Raw genomic sequence first — 26239 nt, 5'->3', positions numbered from 1 at the left:
TTAGAAAAGTAATACTGGTCAGAGCAAAAAGAAACTGCTAATTGGAAGACAAATACCAATGAAAATTTGAAGAAATTTCAAGACTGAAAGGAAAATTACCATTGTACTGAAACATGCTGACCTTGCAACAAACTGAAACCCTGCAGCCAAATGCCATCCATCCACGTTTCAGGAACAAATATTTATATACCCAAGACTCATAACACCAACTGGAATACAAACTTGAAAACTGACTGTAGCAGGAGCTATTCAACATCTTTATTCAAGGAGTCTAAGTACCTAGTCTAAGGGCCTAGAGCATGGAAAGCTAGTGTGGCTCCCTAAGACAGACACTCACCACAAGAATAAATGTATTTTTCTTACGAAGGGTTGATAAGAAAGCATTTTCCCTGCTTGCTCACGTAACTCATCAACACACTAGCTGTCAGTAGGTGAACAGCAGGTCTGGAAAGGAACCCTCGAGAACCATTTATTGACAGAGCTCTGGATCATCACAGTATTTCAGAAAAAGGATTCCTGCATCTTCAAGTGGCAGCGTTAAGACTGTAGCCTGAACCAAGACACCAACAATAACAGTTGGTGTAAGAGAAACCGTATGTGTAAGAGGAATGGAAAATTAGAACAAAAAAGCACCCATTTTTATACTTTCATTGAGTCTAAGCATAACAAGTTTTCATAGGACTGATAAGCAATTGCAGCTCATTTGCTGTACTAAAGGCTAAAGACAGTTAGGAACTGGAAGAAACAACAATATTCATGAGTAAGTCCATGTGTGCCCAACACAAAGCCAAGTAACTCAATGCAAAATGCTCTTTCCTCTAACTTACTGTTCAAGAAGCTTAGTATGAGGCTGCTGGAATATTGTTTCTCAGAAACCAGAATTGATTAAAGATCTTCCAAGCTATGATGGTAAGAAACTACTTCACAAAACTCAGAAAACAGAAAGGATATCATCTTGGGCCACCCTAACCTCTGCTACAAGCTAATTACTACACATCGATTACAAGTGGATGTGACACCTTATCGGTATAATGAAAACAGGCTACAAATAATACTACGCAACAAAGCAACAAAAACAGTTGGATGATTCACAGATGTTGTTCTCTCCACCTAAAGGAACTACCAGCAGAGCACGTATTCTGTGAGACAAGGATCACTTGAAAAGGAAAATGACAGAAGCAGGTAACACCAAAGCAAACCTGGTATTAGTTAGCTCTCACGTATAGATGAAGCCCATTAACTCCCTGCTTACTCTAAATACCAAATGAGTTTCCCCTCCCAGTCTAGACAAACCAGCTATTTTTACTAGCAAGAGACTCCTAAGCCCTGAATTGCTTCGGGAAGTGAGATGAGAGGGAGATACAGACAAGTAACTAGACAAGCATCTGAGATCACAGCCGAAGGAAGCCCAGTTCAGCTGTCACAGCCAGCCCAACCTGGCAGCCCTGGGTAGAGGTGGTTCCAAAGACTGTGTCCTCTGAACTACCATCAATCCAGATCTGATTGTCTCAAGAAACGAATGTGCAGAGGTGAAAACCACAAACTGACAGAGAAGTCTGGCATACATGTTGTACCCTAGAATATTTCTCCTGTCTTTGCAATGTCTCTGTACGTACTGTAAGATGATGTGCCTTGTCTTCATGCTAAGGACAATGTCTCTTGGTACACAGATGAATACAAACTGCCAGAGTGCACAGGGTAGATGTCTGAATACTTTGTTAACCCCCAGCATCTACTGAACAGATCTGAGGGTTTAAACAGCAAGTCGTCAGCGGCTCACAGCTGTCTCAAGATGCCCAGCACCAGTACCTTCAAAGAGAAGCATGGCAATTACACTGACAACACTACAGTTTGGTAACTTGTTTATGCACTGATGGTCCATAAGAGAAACCTGTAGAGTTTCAGTCACAAACCAGGAGTGAACGAACTGCTCAAGTATACACTGATATCAGCGTATACTTTGTTTTGTGTGAAGGAGAGGAAATATGTACTTTGAGAACAGATCAAGATGACCCAGGACTTGGAGACATCTAAAGATGATTAACTGAGGAACTGCTCATCAGGAAGACCATTACATTGACATTTTTGAGGGAAACATCCTGACTTAACACGTCACCAATCAACCTAACCTGAGCAGATGGCTGAAAAACAAAGATTAAAAGAATTCTAATGTGAAGTATCCTCATTATAATAGTAAAAATCACACCCCCAGGACGGGAGACCCTGGACCAACAAGGGACCTTTCCTCTCTGAGGATAGGCATAATGACTCTGTTATGTCAGGTAATTAGTAGCCATTGGAGGCTAGGGGATTGCACAAACATGTAAATAGAGTGATAAGGGACAGTATAAATAGTGGCACAGAGAGTCCTTAGTGTTGCCAGCTTTACAGTAAACCACCTGGTACCCAGACTTATGCAATTCTGATATAAACAGTATCTTAATATAGCATGCAGATTGGCTTACTGCACAGCGGGCAAGGAATCCCAACTTTTTAAAATCAGACACCAACCTCACAGCTGACTCCTAACACTCATTTCTTATTTTTGAATTACTCTTGTTAGCTATGGAATTGAAATATCCCTGCAATAAGGATGAAGCGTTCAGTTTATCATTCAAAGTGCCATGTTTAGACTGAAACAAAATAATACAAAACCTGAGTATCTAAGCCTTTCACATTTCTTTCAATAGATGATCATTCATGACTTTTCCAGATTATTTTCCTCTTTATGTACCTGGTTTGGTGGGAAAGCAAAAGCATGAAGATTTCACCTAGCTATTATGGGGTGACTAAGACCCCATCTTAAGAGAACGTGGATACTTCCAGCAAAAAGAAAAAGCAGTAATTCCCTTCAATTTATTACAGTTGAATCCACTCCTGCTCCGAGCAAGTTTCAACTATACTGGAATTTGTTAAAGCTCCACCTACCACAGCAGCAATTCTGGGCTGCATGCTCTGAAATACTCAAAATGAGGTCAGTGAAAGCATGAAGCTTAGGTCATACAAAATATTCTCTTGCTTGTGGAATCTGGCCATTAGCTTATTTTAAGAAGAGGAAAAATAAATAAAGGTAACCGCTCCTGAAGACTTACACCCCACTCATTTCAGATGCCCAGTTTCCTGAATGAAAATACTAAAAAGTTTACCAACAGCAGCTTTGCTGGACTGCTTTGTTTCTATGCAACCAGAACTTCACCTCCTTTTAAGCTTTGCACTGCCTAACTAGTTGCTTTCAGATTATTTATTTTTTGAACGTTGTAAACTTTTGATTGAAGAAGATGTCCCTACTACTTTCATTAATTGCAATTAAGCTATTTTAAAGCTTTAGTTGAGTTTTCATCCGTGCAACAAAATGAAAGGATTTTTTTTTAAGCTTAATTTATTCACAACAAAAGTTTTAGCAATAGTTTCATAAATATGATGGTATAATCAAGTAAAAAGAGATTTTTACTATTTGCAAGGTATGACGAAGACTGTCTAAAGCAACTTGCAGGACAAATTCACTTGACTGGTAAATTGTATGCATCGGTGTCTTATCCCTCCCTATGTAAAGGTTCACAATCATCCCTAAACATTTAAACTTATGTTCTGAACTTAACGAGGCTCACTTAAAAAACAGTATAACAGCATACGTACTGACACACTTCCAGTTAAGTTTCTTCATAACTATTAAGTCACTGAAAAGGTATAGAAAAAGGCAATTACATCTGTGCCTACTTGAAAACATCTGCTTCCAAGGAATATGGTCTAGACATCCATGACAGTAGGTAACACAGGCTGCCTGCACGGCAAGCCAGCTGGTAAATGACAGAGGAACGAAGAAGCCTCTGAATACCAAAGGTTTTGAAAACTTCCAAGGTTAGTTATGCTCCTATTTTAGTCTCCCATATTAATAATATTGTGTTAACTGTGTTTCCAAAACTTCAGTTTTTCACTATACAGTACGGGGCTGATAACTCAAAACAAATTTGTTTTTCATACTACTATGTCTTTACGTGATCCACACACACATCCAGGATGTATTAGACCTGTGGATCTAATTGCTTGAAAACACAGCTTTCAAGGAAGCAGATATACTTCCCTGGTTTTCATCACTCTACAGTCCAAGTATCTATAACTGTAAGATTTTTCCCCTCAGCACTCAGCATGACTCTGGAGCAATGACTAGAATTATTTTCTTTTCAGATGAGACTATTGGAAAGAAGACATTATGTTACAAGGCTCATTTTTCTCAAAATCCAATCTCTGGCATAACAGATACACAGAAATATACTCTTACCTAGCAACTATCTTCAGATGAAGCTTGTTTTTACCTTTTCTATGCCCTTTAACACAATGATGGAAGAGTAACATACAGAATACAGATTTGCAAGTCTTATTTGAGAATACGCCAGACTGTGAGAGTTGTAAGAACAATAAGGTCAAGACTGTCAAACCAAGAGGGAAATACAAACCAAGTCTTCAAGTCATTATTTTCTGGTGTGTGCACTAAACTGTCTACTTAAAATACCGTTCTCTAAGACAAGATGAATTTTATTGCTATCCAGAGGTGAACACAGTTATTTTCACTGCTTATCATCTGGCAAAAAAAAATCCCTCCCACTCAAATACTACATTCATGGTTCAAGGTGAAAATACTAATAGAATCCAAGCTCTTATTGTGCACAGGTAGGATGCTAAAGAACAACAGGATCTTTACTTTTTCATAGGTAGTCTATGCATGAGAACAACACTCCCAAATAACTTCACTAACATCTAGATTTGTTCCTATAAATACTTTCCTCAATAGCCAGCATCGTTATTCCACTAATCATTTCAAGATGAGGCTGTAACAGCCTGGAATTGAAAGTGAAGGCTATTACAAGCTTTTCATTACCATATGTATTTAGGGTCTGTAAGTTTAAAGAGCCTTTAGAAATCTTTTTCAGCACAGAGCTCTGCTGAACTAAGCTTTCTGGAAAGAATAAATATCTCAAAAACATTACTGTCAGTATTCCATAACTGAAGTGATTATAGGAACACAAACAGTGAAAACTGAAGATATCATCCAACAAAACTATCCATGTAAGGATTAAAAATATTTTTTTTTTTTGTGCAGACAAACCAGGAGAAGTCATCAACATTCGGTCTCCGCTGTGATGACACCCTTAATGATAACCTGATGACACTCCTTTGATAACCTGCAGAGTACTACCCAACATTTCCACACTGAAAGCAAATTGATGAACACTTACTGCATTTATTTGTTAACATTCCCCCTGTGAGCTGGCCGCTACAACTCAGAAACATACAAAACATGGATCATTCCACAAAGATCTGAAATCACCCCTCTGTTCAGGAGTGTTGTCTGTCCTTAAGAGCACACTTTTTGTTTTTCATTGAAAGCAGACATTCAAGAACAGACTCTGACTACCTTTTTTGCTTCACATTTTGCTACACATTCTACATAGGCTAACGTCCCTTGAAGAGAGACGTGAGTTACCTGCATGCAGCTTCTAGGAAGTCTGCCTCTAAAATGGCAGCAATGGTAAAGAAATGAGCCCAGAAACCCTTTATTCCATATACTGGCATTGCACTACACCATACTGGTTTTATTACGTACAGCATTGTACACCATGTCAGAGGAAAGAGTTTTGCAAACAGGTCTACAAGAGCATACTGCTGTAAAGGTTCCTGATTTCAAATAGATTCCTGCTTAACACATTGAGATGTCCAACCTTGAAAAATTGAACAGAACAGGCATGAGCTCTGTCTAAAAGTTATGGAAGTAAGGGACGGCTTGCTTGTTGTCTAACCTGTTCACAGGCTACAGGGCCATAAGCCAACTTTGAAGAAATCCTTCCTTGAAAGAAATACGGTTCTAAGACTAAGCTGAATATGCAGGAAATTAATTCACATCGCCAGTCATGATGAAATTCAAGCTATTTTCTTGGAGACCAAAACAAAAGAAAGGAAACTTAAACAGAGGGAAGCTGAGATAGCCCCAAAACCTTAGAAGTTAAGAAGAAATACAAAAATTGGAACCACATCAGAAAGATATTCCCCTGTGGCCCATGGTCGTTAAATCTCGTTTCACCTCCACTTCTAAAGGGGGAAAACCTCAATCTGCTTTACAAAAACTTCAGATTGCAGTAGAATGAAGACCAGATCCAAAAGTTACAAAAAAATACTTCCAATTATGTTTTCAAAAAGCTCTTAATGATTATATGTAGTACTGACAGAGTACAAAATCAGCTTCTCATTGTTTTCTTACAGATCAGTATCTCTTACTATAGACAACCTTACCTTCTAGGGGCTTTGGCTTGTCTTATTATCAGGGTCTTAGTAAAGAGACGTAGATTTAATTTCTGTAAACCTCTCTACATAGATTCTAGAAACATTACTCTATTTTCACTTTTAACTTTTCCAAAAGCAGAATAAATATTTAGAACACGCACTGCTTTTTTGCTCTTGCTAGTTTCACATATGCAAAGCAATGAAAGGGAAAGTTGAAAACTTCCTTCTGCTCCAACAGATCACTTAATAAATACCAGTACAGCTACAGTTGTGCAACCCTATTACACACAATGGGGTTACAGAGGCATAACCAGAGGCTTAATTTGGCTACCAGCATTATGATTACTCACGCTAGTGAAAGAAAAGGAAAGCACACAGCCTCATTTCTGGCTGACGGGAAAGAAATGCATCTTTCTGCCTATCTACTTGTTATGGAAGCTTGTGTTTTCTGAGGCACCTGCAATACTGAGTGTAGCAGAGCTCATTGCTCACTGGCTTATGCAGTGGCAACCAAACTTTCTGGCTGCATGCATCCCTTTTCTACATCCGGACACTCGTATATACTAAAGGCCTCCTGTCGAGGTGTGATGGCAGCTGTCATGAAGGAGCACACTGTCCTGTACTCCCACAAGCTCTGAGTTCAGTGCACTAAGTAACGGCTGCATCTTGTAGACAAGGAGCACACTCAATGGCTGCTGCTTGATGCAAAGGAGGCTGAGCATACACAGAAAATACACCATCTCCAGAAGTGCAGCACCTATGCCAAAGAGCACGCTGATCGTGCACACAGTTAGAACCCACTCAGAGGGAAGCTGAGCAGCACCACCTCAGTCACCACCCGGCCATCAGCTATCACCTTGCCTGGCAATCTTCAGCACAAAACCAACATGAGAGGGACAGACTAGCAGAACTTCAGGTTAGAGCTGTGGCTGCAAAGGGGCTACAGTTACATTCACTTTTCTGACAGGCTATAGATTGAGAATGCCCAATCTAGATCTTATGCACATATAGAGGAAGACATTACTATATCCCTCAGAAGTCTTTGAACAAGCAAGTACATCTCTTTTGACAGCTGGCAAACAAGAGCACAAGTTCCCTGCAAGCTTTTTGTATGACTAGAAAAAGGTAAGGAGCAAACTGAACCTAGATGTACTTATTAATATCCCAAAATTTAATCACAGGCCGTGGTTCCACATCAAGAAACCAATCAAATTTGAATACCATTCCCATTAGTATTTGAAAACATGATCATATCAGCTGTTCATCTTTAGATATTCCACCAGTCTTAGCCCATGGTAAGATGACATACCCATCATGTCTACTTTTCTTAGCAGATAAATCATCTCCTGCTGCAGGTCTCCTCTTTTTCCTTGGAGGCATCACTTTACTAAAGCAGTCTGATGAACTGCAAGACCGGAGACTTCCTACAGAGGGAATTAAAAACACCAGTACACAGAAATGAAACTGCTGCAGACCAGATAAACTGCATCCACTAATAGGCATAATATTACAAAGGAAAGGGAAGGAAGGACATTAGTGGATTTAAAATACAAAATAAATGGTCCCCTTTCCAGAGCAAAATCTGTTTTACATGGTGTTCTACGATCAGATTTCAGTTGAAGTCAGTGCTATGCCAAAACTATGCCAAAACATACATTTATGCTAATGCTACTTCAGTCTAACAAAAGGCAAGAACTAAGACTATCCTGAAGATGTATTTTAGTCTTCAGTCCAAATTTTCTGTAATTAATTCAAATCACAACTTCTAAGAGTTGTTTTTTTCTTAAATACAGACATGACCCAAAAACTAGAGCAGCATACCTCTAGAAAACATAACCTTTTCACTTTTAAGCCCGAAGTTTTCTTTGTTATACAGAGAGCAAGGGGAAAAGAAGGTTCTGTTCATTTCTTGGTTTTGTTTGGTAGATTTGCTTTTGGTGAGGGGGATTGGTTTTTGTTGGGTGATTTGTTTTGTTGTTGTTGTTGTTTTGTTAGTTTTGAAGAGCTACAACCACAAATAATAAAAAAAAAAGTAGCTGTATCATTTGGATTTGGTTGGACTGGATAGTTCTCAAACAGTGAGGAGTTCAAAAGTAGGAAACTGCCACTTTAAAACACATGATGGTCAGGTCAAGTGGCAGTCCTCCACTCCCCTTCTCTCAGCTGCATATTCCTATTTCTTCCTTTTGTCAGCTTCAGTGTGTTAATCCAGCTCACCAAACCTGTAAATAATTAACCCAAGCAAAACCAATAAATAAATGAATAAATAACACAATCCTGTCTGTGCATTAGCACAATGAAGAGCACAGGATCAGCCCTTTTGACCACAGCAAGTTGTTTGTCTCTGCCGCCTCATGAAAGCAACAGGCTAACACTCCAGGCAGAATTTTGTCCTACTTTCATATACTGAAGACCATATGGGACACCCAAGAAAGGTATGTGTAAGAGCAGCTCAACGAGCTATCAAAGCTCTAAGTGTTATGCAGAGAATTTTAAAAGGAAAAGAAGGGAGAGGTGAGGTATAAAAATCCAGAGACAAAGCAATGCCAAAGAAACTTGCAAGGAAACATGAAGAAATACAGCATGCCTAGGCTACCTTCTCTTAGCTTCAACAGCATCCAAAGTTTAGCTATGCTTTATTAAGATGCCCACAAAATCTTTTATTTTAAAACACAGCACAGAAGCAAGCAAAAACACTTTTACTGCTTTTTGACATCAAGGGAACAGACTGAAACCAGAGGCCCAATTCCCAACAAATACTAACAGCAATCTTATGCTTACCTATTCTTCGTATCTTTGAAAGTCTCTCTCCTGTTATAGGAGAAACACATGTAAGGAACCTTACAGCCTCACAGGCCTTAAAGTACTCTACATGTACTTTACTTTAAACATGCACTGAAACTATGATGCATATGAAAGTAAGGATTTTTCTAGTGTTAGGCAAGATGTTCAAACCAATTATTAACATTAACTAACTTGGTTTCAACTAATAAAGGTTTTGCACTTAGTATGCCTTCTATGATCTTACCTTTACAATCACTTTTATTAAGATCAGTTAATCTCTCCAGTTCAAAAAAAATACTCTTTCCACCCTTTCCAGTTCAAAAATTCTTCCTATACTTCTTTATTAATATTTTTACTATTATTTTCTTCCCCTCCTTTTTTTTTTTTTTTTTTTTTTAACTAATGCTCCCCCATAATATCATCCTCTCAGGAAAGTATGTCCATAATGACACTACCTTTTCAAAAGAAAGCTTTAAGAGTACTATGCATTGATAATATCATTTAACTAGTTATAAAAAAAAACTTCCCAGCATTATACCCATAAATTCCTACCGTATGAAAACATAATAATGGCTGGATATTAACAATAGTAATATTCATCTTCTCAAAAATATCAGGGGTAGTTGAAACAGGTAAACCAGAGATTATCAAATATTCATAGGATGCCCCAAACATTTGGCTACCCAGATTAAAGAAACTTAGGGACCTAATCTGCTGAATGTTACCTGTTCCACCTCATTATGCCTGCAAATTAATGATACCACAAAACTGTATTCGCATGAGTTACTCTAAGTATGATGCTTTATGGCTTCTTAAATCACATTTTACATCTTGCAGTAAGTATTTATTTGAAAGCCTACACAAACTAAAAACACTTAAGACAACAGAACTTAACAGATGGCTAAAGACAGCCAACAGATTCAGATCTATGAACAAAATCCAGACACAAACTAAACTTAATAAACAAAAATATGTGCTAATGAACACATTATTTTGAAAAATATTCATGTACTTGAGTACCTGGAAGACAACCTGCAACCACCTCACTCCTTTGACAACAATTTGATTTTTTAAATACCTTTCTATTTAAAAAAACTATTATGATGGCCACAGGCATTGGATGCTGGTAAAATGTAACAAAAAACACCAAACCAAACCCTCTAGGGTTTTCCCATTTACTTCCACTAATGCTTGTTATTTGATTGGGAAAAGAAATATGCAAGGCTTCTGTGAAAAAGAGATGCACAGCAGAAGATGAAAATAAATAAATGAATGTTACAGAATGGGACAATCATTTTGTCAGCTCTGCAACCCCAAACAAACCAAAAAAAATAATTCAAGAATTCCTGTTTGAAGTCCTTTTCTCATTAAATAATAGGACAGTTTTAGGAAGATTGCCAAACTTGATAAAAAGGCTTAAAGTGATAATAGAATTCATCATACCCCAATTTCTCCAATAACTCATACAAAAAACTTAGAGCCTTTCTTGGTTTGAATGTATCTAGTTGCAGTTCTCAAACTGATAGAAAAGGGAAGAAAAGAGAGCACTCAGAAGTTGGTAAGCGGCTATTAAATACGTATGTACACACACACAGACACCAGGTGGACAAACATACTGACTGCACTTGCTTTCAGAGATTTAACAACTTGTTAACTGAGTTTTGGACCAAATCTTCACTATGTTTTAGCTGTTGAATGATCTATTAACTACTAAGAGCATGACTACAAGAACACTACTTGAGCAATATATATTTTTGTTACCAGAGTCAGTATACTGAATTTGAAGTGTAGTTATAATTTCCTTGTAATAATTTCTGGAAGGTGAACAAAGCAGGATATTTCTGTTACCCCCATCTAATGCTAACACCTATCTGAGTTTGGGTTTGTTTCAATTCCTGCAATTTCTGATTTTACAGAATAACTTAATAACCTTTTCCAAACAGACCTACAACAATCCTACATGTAAACTCTAGGTCTAGCTATTCACAACTTATTTCACTTCTCACAGGCCTGATCATCTGCAAATGCACATGCAGCTCCCTCAGACTTCATGCAAAGTTTGACAGGAACTTTACTTACCGAGCGCAGCTTCTCTGATGTGATTATCTTCAAAGTTTCTTACTCCTGGGTCTCAACTCAAGATTGGCAGAACCCTCCTAGTTCTCACTGTTTTTTTGACACTTGAAGCTAGCATTTGCAAGGTAGAGCCTCCAAATGGCTGCTGAATAAGCCACCATCAGCCAAAAGCCTGCCGAGTATAAATGTTGTTTGCCAAACGTTCTATTCAGTACTTCCAAATTTGCAGGAGACGATTTGCAGGAGACAAAGGGAAATATCAACTCAAGAGCTAAAATCCACCCCAAGAAATTTAAAACAATGCGCAAGATAAGCACCACAGAGAGGGACACGCTTAGAACAGCAACAAAACCAAAATAAGCAAAAAAACAGTGGTCAATAAAAACGAATTCTACAAGCTGTGTCCCTATAGAAGTGATTTACTGACATAATTTTCACCTTCTTTCTAAATAATGCCTGTAAACATTCCTGTTCTTCTGATGTTTAAGTAGATGGATGTTTCAAAAGAAAAATAATTACAAACTGTGAATGCTGAAGCAACTGGAAAGATACAGCTGCTCACTTAATGATGCAAAAAGACCACCACAAACACAGTTAACAGTCATTGTTTTTCAGATACAAGATGAGAAAAAAACAAGATACTCATCAAAGCATCAAACAATTTGCGATCTTCTTGTAAAATCAGGTATACAGGAAAAAAGCTCTTCTCTATCTTGAATTCCAGACTACAGAATTGCTTTGGACTCAAGAAAATTTTCTTCTTTAAACCAATTAAAAAAAAAAAAAAAAAGTAGTGGCAAAATAATCTCCCCACCACTCTGCCCCAAGCTTCAATAAAACCACTGAAGCCTTGTTTTTGTTGAAGGCATTACCTCCTTATGTTAAACCAGCCAGGTGACAGGATATGTACTTATGCACTTTTACTTTTCAAGACATTTTAGTCTGGATAGGTAAGCAAGTTACAATTTAATAATCAAATTATTACGTTAATGTAAGCTATTGACAAGCTGCTAATTTCGTAGTCATGACATAAATGACTACCATTTCAAAACCAAGAGCCAGTTTTCCAATTCAATGTGTATATTAAAAAAAAGGAAAAAATTGTTTAATGAATGCCCGTGATTCTTACCAACAGCTGATAAAGCCCCACAACACATTTACAGTCTTATTTTTCAGATATATAAAACATACTGAATGCTAACACATTTATACATTTTATGTGAGTGTAATTACAGCAGGTGACAAGTATTTTGAAGTGAGGTCCATGTTAGTTCCCGAATCACTGAAGGAATTTTGAAAATTCCATCTTTTAACTCTTAGATACCTATGTTCTGGTTCCAGGAAAAGAAATACTAATACTTAGAAGAGAGATTATCGTCCAAAATAATTTAGATGTCTGGTACACTTATTAGATCAGAAACAACTGCTTTAAAATAAATGTAATAAGCATTTAGAAGTTCATTACAAATGTTAACCTAAAATTGAAACACTCCATTTTTCTAAATAGCTTTTAGAAGCCTGAACACAATTTAGATGTGTATTAAGTCACTCCCAAAACAGGGCCCCCACTGTAATAATATTAACCATATATACATCAGAAAAAGCACAGGAATCTCTAAGGACAAGGCTTGCTCCAAAAGACTCAGAGCATGAAAAAAAAAGTCTCAAAAAACAAAAATCACCTCTAGATTGGTTCGGTAACACCCAAGGAATGTTTTGCAGACCTAACATGACTGCCAAATGAGTTCTGGATGGAAAACCTCAAATAAATACACAGCATCTATTCACTACTGTGAAGTCTGTAACAAAATGAATAGGTCTTGACAGTTCTTATTGGAGAACAGAAATTATTAACATTTAAATATATCAAACAATTTGTGAAGGTAACTTTTTTTTAAGATTTACATAAGACTCTTATGTAAGATGTTTCAGAATTGTCAAGTCCCATATGAAATGGACATGAGATGTCACTGCACTATACTCACAAAGGCCATAACATCCCCCTGCATGTCTACCTATGCTCATACGAGGGAAACCAAATGCAGATTTCAACTGAACTGAAGGCTAGAACTTATGCATATGCTGGGGTTTCATCGTTTTCTAAAAGGAGATATAAAACAGGGCAGAAGCATAAAAAACACTGGAATGAAATCTAAATATGTTCTAATCTGTAGAGCAACCTCTATTTTCAACTCTGATTTCATACTTCCTTCCTGGTTTTAAAGGTTCTTTCATAGCTACTGTAAAAAAATTAAATTCTTTTCTAGGTTTTTTGCCCAAACTCATTCAATGAACATGCTCAAGCTTAATTAAAACAAATACAATGCCGGTAATAATATAACCACAAATGTCAGAATAAAACATTTCATTAAAATCAAAAACATGCTCAAACACCTTCCAAGAAAGATGATGAGAGCTCTGAGGCTGATTTCTTACATTAACCTTTCGCAGTAGAAGTGCCAAGCAAGAGATAGGACAAATCGCAAATACATTAAGCACACCTACTCTTATCGATTAGTGTTGGAAGGTGACTGCCTCGAGACCAATACCTCACGCCTCACAACAGCTTTTTGTGATCAAAAGTAAGCGAAGATTACAGAATGTATTTCTGTACACAAAATCAGGATGTATCTGTGTTTAGTTCAAGCACCTAGATCACCACGGGGATCGGTCCTAACAAACGGACAGTAAAAGGGTTGTCTGGAACTAGCTGCCTCAGCCTCTTCTGATGAGGTTTAATGGGATGAACTCCTTTCAAATATGAAACCACTGAGGACACTGACAGAAAATATTTGATAGAAGCCTTTTATGGGCAGGGTAAGACAGTGCAACTTTGAAATAAAGTCACCTGTTGCAGTATGGAGGAGGGCATACAAGCCCCAAGTGATCTCAGTAAGATCAAAAAACAACTCAGTCCTACGTATCTCTTACTGCTCTAGGCTAAGAGTGTGCTAAATTTACAAGGTTGTCCCAGAAATCTCCAGGAGGAGCTGACAGCTCTCTCCACTCTCCTAAGTGTTCAGGGTAACATCAGCACGCATAGCCAGCACCTCAGGATAGAGAACAACTTCGAGACAGATGGTAGGACAGATATGGCCACTTTTAAAGAACTGTTCTGCTGAATGATCAGGGCTTGAAGCCAACAAGTTATTTTCCTTCCTCTTTAGGTATCATGCCTGAAACACGGAAAGGAATGAAGAAAAAGAAATAAAGGCAGATGCCAGCTCATAAGGAACAAGTACAAAAGAAGGCAACAAATGCTGCAAGTTATCAAGCCGCAAAGCTCAAATGCTGGTGAAGAAGAATTGGCAGCAAGCTAGTACCAGGCACCTGGAATGAAGGCCTCAAAAATGATGACATTTTATAGAACAGAAAACAAATTTGGAACTAAGAAATAGCCCTTAGACATCTATTGAAAAATCTGCACAAGAACCAGGAAAACATTCTCTCCATCAAAATCACTTGAAAAAAAGGTTGGGAGGTTGGGCTGTTTGGAATACAGCATTTAAACTCGGTCACAGGCAACACAATAACCCCAAGAGGTCTTGCTTCTGCTCTGTTCTCACTGATGCTCTTTCAAGAGTCAAAACACTGTAAGAACACGGATATTCTGCTAGTCTAATGGGTTGAGTCCAAGGAGTGAGAGAAATTTTTCATAAAGTCTTCTAAAGAACTTGCACAGAAATAGTAAAAATGTCACACAGCTGAAACCTACGTGAGCTCTTCACAAGTGGAGAAACTGAAAGCATGTACAGTTATTTTGAAGAAAAATTAGAAAAAAACCTGGCAGTTGCTTTCTAGAACTCCCTTAGCTGCCTAAAATTTCAGTTTCAATGTTAAAGAGACTTATTTCACAAAGCACGATTACATTATTCTGGTCTATTTCTACTACATCCCTATTAAATACCTGTCTGGTGATCGTCTTGACCAACGTCTTCTGTCAGATTCTGTAAGAGAAGAGGAGCGATACAGTTAAACAAGATAGCGACCTTCTTCGATCAGTAATGCTTTTAACCTTTACTTCAATTTGATATTCAACTTCATTATTTAAGGAGCATCTAGCTAAAACTGCAGAGACTTTGTTCTGGACTTCCATTTATCTAAACAAATTACCCCTGCAAATTTACCTAAGAAGTCCAAGAATAATCTGTACGTCATTTGAAAAATATTTTGAAATATTTTTTAAAACAAACCATACTTGAAGAGTGGAAATAATGATTCACTGAATGGGGAACTTCACAGTGCTGTTCTAAACAATCCCATTTAAATCCAATTTAGAATTTACCATAGAAGCGGCTTTGCTTAAGGATAAACACCCATAGCTGTTCCCAAGAACAGTGGTTACAAACAACTGCAATCTTGGAAACAAATCACCCCCTTTTTAGGCAGTGTCTTTTCCACCAAATTTGCAATGTACGAACAGAAGCTTTATAGGCACTTCCAGATATGGTTACAGTAAAACCAGTGTAAAAGCAGCAGGAACACTCTTCAAAAATTGTGTTTCACTCTTTGCATGGTTGCAAGAGGACAGCTCACTCATTCAGTATTTTCCACAAAAACTGTAAGAAATTGGATAATTATGATTATTATCATCAGTATCTGACAGATCTAGGAAAACTCAGATTGAAAAAAACATCTGAATCCAACGTTGCAGAGAACACTCCTCAAACTCCATTCTGACCCCTGGTGAATAATCTTTCAACATACTGCTCATCTCCTAATTCTTCTATTTGAAACCCACAGCCTCTCAGACAGAAAGGCAGCCATAGTTTTAGGAAGTGTAACCATGCAATGATTTCAACCACAGCAATGTTCTAGAGCATAACCCTAGCTGAGAGAAAATGGCAAGTCATTACCAGCCTATTGAGGGTGTGGTAAATCTTGTGAATATTTGCCAGTGTTGATAGGTGAGAATTCAGTTGAAAATCTAGAGGAGAAGAGAAAAAAAAAAGGTTTAAATTGCCTGTTTTCCAGTTGTAGCATCCAAGGTCTTCATATGTTCTGGTAATTTAATAAAATCATCACAAGTCTATAAACCAAAGCCAACTCAATTCTCCTTCAGTATCAACATTTTCAACATCGAATGGAAATGAGCAAGTTAAACCTGGAGGAGATCCTACATGCACATTGTTCTTATGGCATGGATGATTCCCAGCAAAACAGAACTATACCCAAGTACAAAATTATATTGAAGTTGAAAAATTTAAATATTTACAACTTTTATCCTTAAAATCAGGTATCATTACAAAGTTTCCATGCTTCTTAATCTTCTTCTTCCAGCTATTCCAGGAACAGTTTAATTCTCACATAACATTATAAAGTCACTAGTAATAATACTTGTTTTTTAAAAGATAATAAACAAGTACTTGCATCCATGCTCTTTTCTTAGCAAAACTGAATTACTGGAATACACTTACAGAGTTGAAACATGACTTTTGTGTAATGAACCAAAAGTCACAACACAGCAGCTAAGACCAAAGCCAAAAAAAAAAAGATTCCTGACACTTCATGAAAGAAGCCTTAACTTAGGCACTGACTTTGCTTCCATGCTCCACAAATAAAACTCTTGAGCTTGTTTCAGATGAAAAAAAAAAAAAAAGAAAAGCGACAAACTAATCCTCCTCTATTCTTTTAAATCACCTATTTTTGCTAGAAATGTGCCAAGAACAAAACTAGAAATGTAGTAATTTCCACAAAAAAGATCAACTTGGATCCGCTCAGAGAGGATGCAAACCAGCAGGAATCTCAGAAGCTTGGCACAGACCAGCTGAGAGAAATACAGACAACAACTACTAGAAGATACTTCCCTTTAAACTGAAAGCAAACTAGCAACCCCACTGGAACTTGTGTCGAAAAGCATGCTGATTACACAGCCAGAGACACGTTCTGTGTGACAAGCACAAGCCTCCCAAGCAAAATTCCCACGTGTGCCCAGCGACACTGCTACCAGCTGATGCACTGAAGCATCTTTACTGGGAAACATTGAAACTGGCTTTCTGATTTAAGATGCAAGTAAGGAAAAAATTGTTATTCCCACATTTTCATCCTTTGTGTTTGGAAAGAAGGTCTCCAAATACACTGGAAATGACCCAGAATCTATGGCTAAATCTGCATTGGACCTGAGGGAACGGCATGGAGCTGGGACAGAGGGGGGTCAGGCTGGGTGTTAGGGAAAGGTTCTGCACCCAGAGGGTGGCCGGGCACTGGGACAGGCTCCCTGGGGAGGTCATCATGGCACTGAGCCTGCCAGAGTTCACCGAGTGTTTGGGCAATGCTCCCAGACACATGGGCTGATTCTTCAGTGGTCCTGTGTGGAGCTGGGTCCCAGCTGAGGGTATCCTACAACTTTATGAGATGTCAAATACCCCGAAAAGCAAAAAACACCATTATAAGTTTAAGAAGTGCATTTGAAGGAAGTGCCTGCTGTAACCATTCTTGTAGTGCATATCAGCATGGAAATCTCTCATCAAGGTGAATAAAAGAATTTCCAAAGATACCTTTAGGAATCACATGAATCACACATTGCATTTGCTGTCTTATCTGGAAAGTGTCATTTCAGTAATAGCTGCCTACTTTTTAGTGCATTTTCCCCAATTCACCATCACAGCAAGACAATTTCTCTAAGTCAGCTGTGCCGACGATGGTATTTCACACTTTAGCTGTGCTTATAATCTATATCAAGACAAAGACAAGCCGTATCTTCTTACCACGCCATGGTAGGAAGATCTTGCATCTTGAACAGGGCTCTACATTTTTTCTGCATTAAGTGCTCAATTAAGTTCCATTTTTGCTAGTCAAACAATACTAAGCAGAACCGTTCTGCAAAAAGAAAGAAAAACAACCCCGAGTTTCTTAGCTGGCCTTCCATCCAACACGAGAAAGGATTTTTTTTAAAAAAGGGGAAGGAGGGGAAATGGGAGGATTGGGGGAAGACAACCATTGAAGAACAAAATGTAATTTTCAAGTTTCCCTTGTTGTCCAGCTTAAGACCTACAAAGGTCTTCAGAGAAAGCAGCTACACCTGGAACTAACAAGTTGAAAACACCGAGCAAATATTGTCTTCTAAATTAATACTAAATCATTTAAGATGGTACTTTTTAAAATATTTTTTCTATCGTTTTTAAACTAGGATTACATGGACTAGGTATTGCCTTTGAAATAAAACATTCCTAGGCACTTCCAAACATATCACCCATACCAGCGTGTTTCACACCTCCACTGGAAACATCCTTACAATTTTAATCTGTTACTTCAAAAAACGTTACATAATCATGATGGACTTTGAGGAGTTACAGATTTATCCTACAGCTCTTCCACAAGCATCACGCCGTAGTTCCACACTGCCTGGTTACCCACAGGAGCATTGAGGCTTCTAGAATGAAACCAGAGTCTCAAGTGTTGTCCCTCCCACATGGGAAGCTGGCAAAGTCGGGATATTATCCTCAACAGAAAGCAAGCTTCTGTTCCAGTTACTGCTACAAGAGCAAAGGTGAGCAGCTGCCAATGAATTACCCAGTTAAATTACAGCTCAAGTCCCCTTCTGAGCCACTCTAAGCCTTAGTTGTATGTGTATTGCAAGCAATGGCACACAAAGCATCCTATACCACTGAAAAGGCATACTTAGAAGAGTTTCTCAACGAACAAGGGGTAAAAAAATCCTTCCTCCCTCAAATAGGACACAGTGCTGCTGCCTCTGGTTTTATTCCTGCAGAAAAGGAAAAATCTTCACCTGGGCCCAAAAGAAGGAAACCTGCTCGCTGCACAAACACTGAACAGAAGATATGCTGGGATGCTTCCCGAGGTACAAACTTCAGGAGGTGCACGTCAAACAAATCCATCAACAAAAATGTATGTGCTTATTTTTCTTGCAGGTCTTAGCCTATCTTTAGCAAAAACCGAAGCAATAGAAATTCCAAATTCTGTTAAATAGTTTGAAATAACCCACAATGAAACACCGAAGGAAAAAAATATACCTCTAAGTGAAACAACTCCAGTACTACAGGAAACCAGAAAGGAAAGATGCCAGAAGCAACCTAACACCACGGGACTCAGTCTGCAGTTTAGTACTCTGAACAAGGGCTGAAGTTCAGGTTAGTCAATTAGTCCCAATCAGATACTAATCAAATGTAAACATCAACAAGTTTAAAAATAACCTTTAAAATACTTCAGTATTACAATTTACACCACAGACCTGATGCTTACAGAGAGGCAAAAAGCAGCAGCTGGCTGGGCTCGTTTCCTTACCAAACTAAGCTAAACCTCCTTCTGCTCGCCTCAGCCAGACACACCCAGAAAAGCACAAACCTCAAACTAGCTGATATAAAAACCTCAATACGTCTCTTGAAGTATAAGCAAATGGCAGAGGTGAGGGAAGCTGAATGCCCTAGTTTCCTATCTGAAATGCCAAACTCAAACCTGTCAAGTCACATTTTTAGGAAAAGACGACGACCATGCTCTAATTTTTGTTACAGGAAACAACGTGTTGACAAACTATTCACACAAGACCACAAATTAATATCTAGAAAAGGAGTATTTCCAGCTATCTGCCTCCCCACACCTTGACACGTACCTGCCTGACATCTCTTAGTTCCTGCTGTCAGAATTATCACCTCCGAGCTCTGACAGCCCCCAGCCCCTGGGCACACGATCATCATCTCCAACATTTGCAGTAGCGCTAAGGCAGCAGCAGCAGCCTCTGGAGTTTCCTTTAAAAGCTTCTAGATTGGTTCAGCACACAGAAAACCTCCAGTAGCTGCACACCTAAACAGTAAATCCGAAAATATTATCCTAGACAGATGCAACACATAAATGCTCTAGATAAAACCGGGCATTAAAAATTTAGTATGGAAGTCGTTGTAGGAGTAATTCTCACGGCTGCTAGGATTTCTCTGACTCAGCACAAATACTGTGATGTTTCTGTAAGCTTCCCAGAAAACAATTAGATAGAAACACACGCTGGACAGATTCACTCCTGAAAATTAAAGGGGAATGTTTGTGCTTGTACTTTCGTTTAATATAATCAGTCCTCGGCTTCAAATAACAGAACTGAAGGAAATTGGCAGTAATGGGGGAAATAATACTTCAAAGCACTGTCTTCCTCACCGGTTTTAAATAAGCTTTACTTTTCCAAAAAAGAATCGCTTTGGCATCTCTGAACGCCACGATGTCATGCTCTGCACTCTGCTGACAGAATTACCCTAGCAGTAATCAACTAATGAATTCTGCAGTTCCGATCTGAAGCCTGTTGGGTGAAAGTCCTCAGTCCTTCCATTCAGGAAGCAGAATCCCTGTACTCATTACTGAGTGTGTTTTGTTATTAAAGGAATGCATGTCTCAGTTTTGCTTTCTTTTACGCAGAAGTACAACCCCTCTAAAGGCAGAGATGCCCCAAGTGCAGTGCACTGAGCAGCTCAGAGCTGACCTCCTGTCAAAGCCAGGATTAAGAACTCGTTTCCACCATCCCCAGCTGAATCCCCTCAGGCAGCGACACCCTGTACCACAGCAGCCTGCAGAAGATGCACCTCTCCCATTCCACCACGCCGGAGCAAGGAGCAAGCAAGCAGGCAAGGAGAGGCAGAGAATAAGGCCTGGGAAGCAGAGGAAGATCTTCGCTTTGATGGGGTTGAACACTGGGCCTGGTTCAGAAAGGAAGGAAAATAGAACTGAATTCCAGCCACCACAGGACCATGAGGGCATCCAATGAGCCAGACAGAGAAGTGGGGTGCCCGTCCTACTCGAGCCCAGCAGGAGCCAGCCGTTACAGCTAGAGCTGTGGTGCCACTGGGCTTTTCTCCTGCGTGCACACATGCCTATGGACCAGCTCCGAGCTCAGAGGTACAGCTGACACCAGCTGTATCTGAAACCACACCCGCAAACTCAAGTACATTTCCCAAATGCTACACCCTAAAGCATTCTGAAGCAAAACAGAGGGGTGTAAGTAGCTGGAATAAAGGCCCACCACCAAAATGTGGCTGAAATAACAGCACACTAAAACACACTTGTCCTTAAACATACCACTTTAATGTAAACCTTCCCTGCAACATTACCACTTCACCTGTAACAAAATATTTCCAAATGACGGCATGCTACGCAGACAGGGAAAAGCATTCATCTTTTTTCCACAGGAAGAAATCCTTATTTTACCTAGGTGCTTAAGGTGTACCCTGACCCAAAGGCTTGTTTACAAGAAGAGCTACTGCAGATTAAAGTTCATTGAGAATTTTGGAGCAATTTAAGCAGACAGAAGTTGCACAGCTACTATTTAGTTTGAACGCATTTCCATTTATGCTTGATTGACTTGGAACAAGTCAGGCCTATAGCAACAGATACTCCTTAAAAACCCTGCACGCTGCCTCATGTTTTGTGGCTTTTAAAAAAAAAAAAAAAAAAAAAAAAAAAAAAGAAAAAAGACCCAGCACTGAGTGCATTTATGGTGCAATCTGGCTGTTGCTGCAAACACCACCATTTGTGTACCCACTGCATGTATCTGATAAGCATTCCTAGGGGAGATTCCTGCCAGAACATAACAACGCCGGAATGACCCGCCACAGCTGGAAAAGAATGAGTAAAAGCGCTGGAAAATTAGAACCAATTTAAACCTCCTTCTAAAGCATATATTACCCAATCAAACAGCCCTCCAGTGATTTTGTGCTGCTGAGGTTGTGAACAGACATTCTTTCAGCCTACAGCTCAAGATCGTGGACAGTAGAGTTACAAGGTATTTCATACAGAACCAGTTTTACACCCATTTGATGGGAAGCGCTCATCCAGCCTAACTCACTCTACCACCGAATTCATTTTGAGAAGCATCAGTGAGTTAATTTTGAATCACTGAAAGCCATGGCCACAGAGCAGTTTGCCAGCGCTGCTCTCAACTTCACGCCAGATTAGGTGGTGTTTGTCATCCTACAAAGGGCACAAAGCTAATAAAAACTTTGTATCCTGTATTCCAGCTGCTTCAGCAGAAATGCAACCCTGTCCAGATCCAGTGCAGGCTGCCAGGGCACCCAGCACCACACAGACCCGCTTTGCACCATGAGGGAGCTGCAACAGCCTACGAACAGCCACGCCAGGCCCCGGCATTACTGCCCCAGCTGCGTGCTTCCTCCTGGCTGCCAAAATTACAGATCCCACAGCGCTGCCAGCAGCAGGGGCCATTTCCTAATCCACTGCAGGCAAAAATCTAATGTGTCACTTCAGCCACTGTAATCAGGGGGCGAGAGCTAACCCAGATGAATTTGACTGACCGGATTAGAGAGCGCTCCTGCAAAGCCCCTGAGCAGCGGGGCAGTGGAAGAAGAAATCTCATGGGCAGGAGCGAGCCCCTGCTGTAGGCAGGGTCTCAGGGTCTGTGCAGCCGTGCATCTGCAACAAGTGGCACAGAAACATGCCATGCCAGCTCAGGCTCGATGGCAAATTAAAGACTTGTGACCATAACAACAACGTATATTTAAAAGTAAAATAAAATACACCTACTGGGATGTGGCTTGTTGAGCTTTTTTAAGCCACTTTACGAGGCGGAATGAGATATTGTATTTAATCTCAGACTTAACATTTTATTTAAAATGTTTTAGTTGGACAATATGAAAGAAAACGCTTCTCTGAGATTTGCAAGCAGGTACATTTAAAATAAAGCTTCTGCTTGAAGCCTTTGTTAGTAGTATTACCCATTGGAGAAAGAAATACACCATCACCATTAAGTGCCCTAATATTTAAATTTGATCCAAGAGTTGCACATTTTCATGGGATGTATATTACTTCCTCGCACTTCACTTTTTGCAAAGCATTTTACAGAAATCAAGCATGATTTCCTCTTCTACTTCAAGATGCAGGGAAAAAAAGTCTTTGTTTTCCTATTTCCAAAGCGATCGGGGAAAAAAGCAAATTACAGAATTAGTAACTCACCTAAAGTTAACACAAGTTACTCAGGCAAAATCAAATGTGAATCAAGTGCTAAAACAGCAGAAATAAAAACCCATGCTGCTACAAAAGAATAAATAAGAGACAGCAAGAGGACTGCTTAGTTGCCTAACTCAGCTTACTGCATTCCTCGCAAACAGAAGGCATTTCTGTTTATTCTTATTGGAGTTGAAGAAACTTTTAAACAAACATTCGCAATAGAGAAAAGGGAAGTTGTGCTTCTCATCTAATGTGAAGAAGCATTATGCTCAGTCGCAGCAAGAAAAAACAAACGAGCGAAAAAATGTAACAGCAGCTTACATCACAAGGGCAGAGGAGGATCACAAGGAACATTCTGCCACTTACCGTTGCAAGCATTTAATCAACGTGGAGGAAAAAAAAAAAAAAAAAAAAAAAAACACTGCTGTGAATCTACTGATAACGAAGCATGTTAATTCAGGAAAACATTCCTTGTTAAATACCACTTATAGCAGGTTACGAACTGCCTGCAGCATGTATATATACATATATATGTATATATATATAGACGTTGGGGTGGGAGATCCGAATATCCCAGGGGACGCTGTGAAAGGGCAGCAGCAACAGCTGAAGGCTGAGGCAGAATTTTTGTTTTCTGCGGAGAAATTTTTTTAAAAATCGTTGCGCAGCCTTCACCACCCGCCCTTCAGAAGCGCCAGAGCCCCTTGGGAGCGGTGTACGTGCCTCTCACGGAGCCCTCCGGGTGTCCTCCTGGGGCAGGGCTCCCCGCCGGCGCCCCCCGGGCGCATTTTCTAGAAGGCCGGCGGGGCGCGCGGCGGTTGGGGGGCTCTAACGGCAGCCCCGCCGCCGGGGAGAAGCGGCGCCGGGGAGTGCCGCCGCTGCGCCTGCTGGGAGTTGTAGTCCCGCGGCCCCTCCCCGCGCAGGGGAGCGGCGGCGGGCGGGACTCCACCTCCCACAATGCACCGCGCTCCCCCCCCCCCCCCCCCCCCAGAGTTTCTTGCGCCCCCCCCGGCTGGGGGAGCTGCGTCACGGCCCCACTCCCCTCACGCCCCCCCCCCCCGGCCCCTCACGGTCCCCCCCGGCCCCTCGCAGCCCCCCTGCGGCCGCGAGGAGGAGGGGCGGCCCGGCCGCTACTCACTGACAGCGGCGCCATCCGAGTGCATTTTCGTGCAGCGCGCACGCACGGCGCGGCCCGGCCCGGCCCGGCTCCCTCGGCCCCTCTCTCCCAATCGCACGGCACAAGCGCGGACGCCTCCCGGCCCCGCCCGCCACCGGCGCCCATTGGCTGGCGCCGCCCGCAGAGGCCGCGGGTTGTGCCCTGCGATTGGGTGACGCTGCTGTCAGTCTCGCTCCGCCGGCCGCGGCCGGCTCCCGTAGTCCTATTGGGCTCGAGGGTGGTCTAGCCCCGCCTCCCTCCGCTGTGATTGGGTCAACCCGCTGTCACTCATGGCTGGCCTTGAAAGCGCGTGCAGAGAACGCCACTTTGTGTCAGCCGCGCCTTCCATTGGCTGCGGAGGCCGAGGGCCGCGCCCACCGAGCGCTGCGATTGGATGAGCGGGGCAGGGGGCGGGGCTCTGTTACGGCAGCGGGGCGGGGAAGCTGAGGGGGGCTGAGGGGACTGGGGTGGAGGGGGGGGCCAGAGCGGAGGCCCGGCTCCACAGGAGAAAAAACGGCGGAATTGGTTAAAAAGGGAAAATAAATAAAGCTGGACAAGCTGGGGTTCACTTATCAGATGCTTCCAACGTCCCCCATGCCATTGGCATTTGTGCCTGCCAGCCCGAGCTCACGCTCAACAGGGCACCGCTGAGTTACAACCCATGGGGTAACGCGGGGCTGAGGGGAACGGTGCCCTCAGGGGCCCGGCGGGGGACACGCTGACGGGAAAAAGGACACGGAATAAAAACTGCGTTCTGAGAACGATTTAGTTCGGTTCAGAATAAAAATACATCCTCACACATAAACACAATCTTCACCCAAGCTGTATGTAACTGATACAAATCTCAAGGAAGGTGCCACCAAAAATAAAGGGAAAAAATCACACCTACTTGTTTATATCTGAAGCCATTTGTTTGAAAATAAAGGTTTTTATGGTTTTCTTCGTAAGTCTAAAATGACAGATACTGCTTTGCTCTGCAAACCCTTCCTTAGACTGTAGCTTCTCCAACTGCTGCTATCCGCAGCCATAAAGCACATCACACCGTCACTGTGACACATTAAAAGTTCAAAATATTTTTGAATAGGTGAATGCACAAGCATAATCTCTCCTTCATAAAACTAGATCTGCAAAGAAATCCATAGGGAAAGACACAAGAGGCTTTGTTTGTGCCTGCCAAACGATGGCACGTATGCTCCAGCCAGGAAACGCCTGTCCCAGGAGAGCGAGGCCCCTTAGAGCTCAAACCTTTGCAGCTCGGGTCCAAACCCGAGGAGGAGTAAATTGCCACCTTGCTGCCACTTGTTGTAAACTACTACACAAGCTTCCAGGCAAGGAGATGTTATGGCATCAGGCCTGTGTTTTACTTCTGAGCCTCTCTTCAAGCCTGAGTTTACAAAACACAGAAACACTTGGAATAAAGCACAGCAATTAGGTCGCGGTTCATCAAGCGTTCTCTCAAGGGCAAAGGCACTTTCAGGAGTTCTGGCATTAGCCTCTTAATCCTAGCCCTCCTGGCACCCTTTCTTTTGCGCCATTACAGCTACTTGGACAGTTAGATAGCGGGGTAGCTCACAGAGCAACACTGCCCCTGCCCTACCAAAAAAAAAAAAAGATAATGAGGAAAAAAAGTTGTGTTTTTGTTTTGGCTTTTTTTTGTTTTCAGTCAGATCAATATCCTTTCATGGCTCACTAAACACACATGCAAGTGCTCCCAACAACATGCAGAAGAGGAATAATTAACCAAGACCTGGCAGGGCAAGAAATGCAGTAGCTGATTTACATGCTGCTGGGACTAACCTAAAGCTGCACTCATTTGCAAAGGCCTTCCCTGGGAGGGGAAAGTGCACTTTTTTTTTCTTTTTAAAGGAGAAAGTCATTGTTTACTTTTTCGGTTGGCTTGCCTTTTTTGATAGTTTAAAATGGCAACCACATAAAAAGCACCATTGACTGTGAAATACGCTGCATAACATATAGACAGAAAGCCCCCATACACTTAATTTAACCTTTTTCACTGTCAGAAACGTAGTGTAGAAAGTTCTTTGAGGGAAC

The 26239-nt window shown here is 40.8% G+C and overlaps 1 protein-coding gene across 25 annotated transcripts in view; it reads right to left on the bottom strand.

Annotated features, from left to right (window-relative positions):
- DCUN1D4 (defective in cullin neddylation 1 domain containing 4) overlaps nucleotides 1-24327 on the bottom strand; it is a 35185-nt gene extending 10858 nt beyond the window's left edge. Inside the window, exons 1-7 of one of the 25 annotated variants that reach the window (XM_084516726.1) lie at nucleotides 24173-24273; nucleotides 17844-17955; nucleotides 15993-16063; nucleotides 15044-15083; nucleotides 11140-11308; nucleotides 9058-9087; nucleotides 7586-7700 (exon numbers count right to left, since the gene is read on the bottom strand). In XM_084516726.1, coding sequence (XP_084372852.1) covers nucleotides 7586-7656 — 71 coding nt within the window. In that variant the 5' untranslated portion in view covers nucleotides 7657-7700; nucleotides 9058-9087; nucleotides 11140-11308; ... (2 more) ...; nucleotides 17844-17955; nucleotides 24173-24273. Of the gene's footprint in view, nucleotides 1-7585; nucleotides 7701-9057; nucleotides 9088-11139; nucleotides 11309-15043; nucleotides 15084-15992; nucleotides 16064-17843; nucleotides 17956-23400; nucleotides 23902-24172 lie in introns of those variants that run through there. The other 24 variants (XM_084516721.1, XM_084516727.1, XM_084516723.1 and 21 more) reach the window with 24 other exon arrangements.
- Between the last annotated feature and the right edge of the window lie 1912 nt (nucleotides 24328-26239).

Source organism: Aythya ferina, assembly GCF_964211825.1.
Source record: "Aythya ferina genome assembly, chromosome: 4".
In the NCBI taxonomy this organism is placed as follows: Eukaryota; Metazoa; Chordata; class Aves; order Anseriformes; family Anatidae; genus Aythya; species Aythya ferina.
The sequence above is the reverse complement of the archived record's forward strand: the minus strand, read 5'-3'. Positions and strand labels throughout refer to the sequence as shown.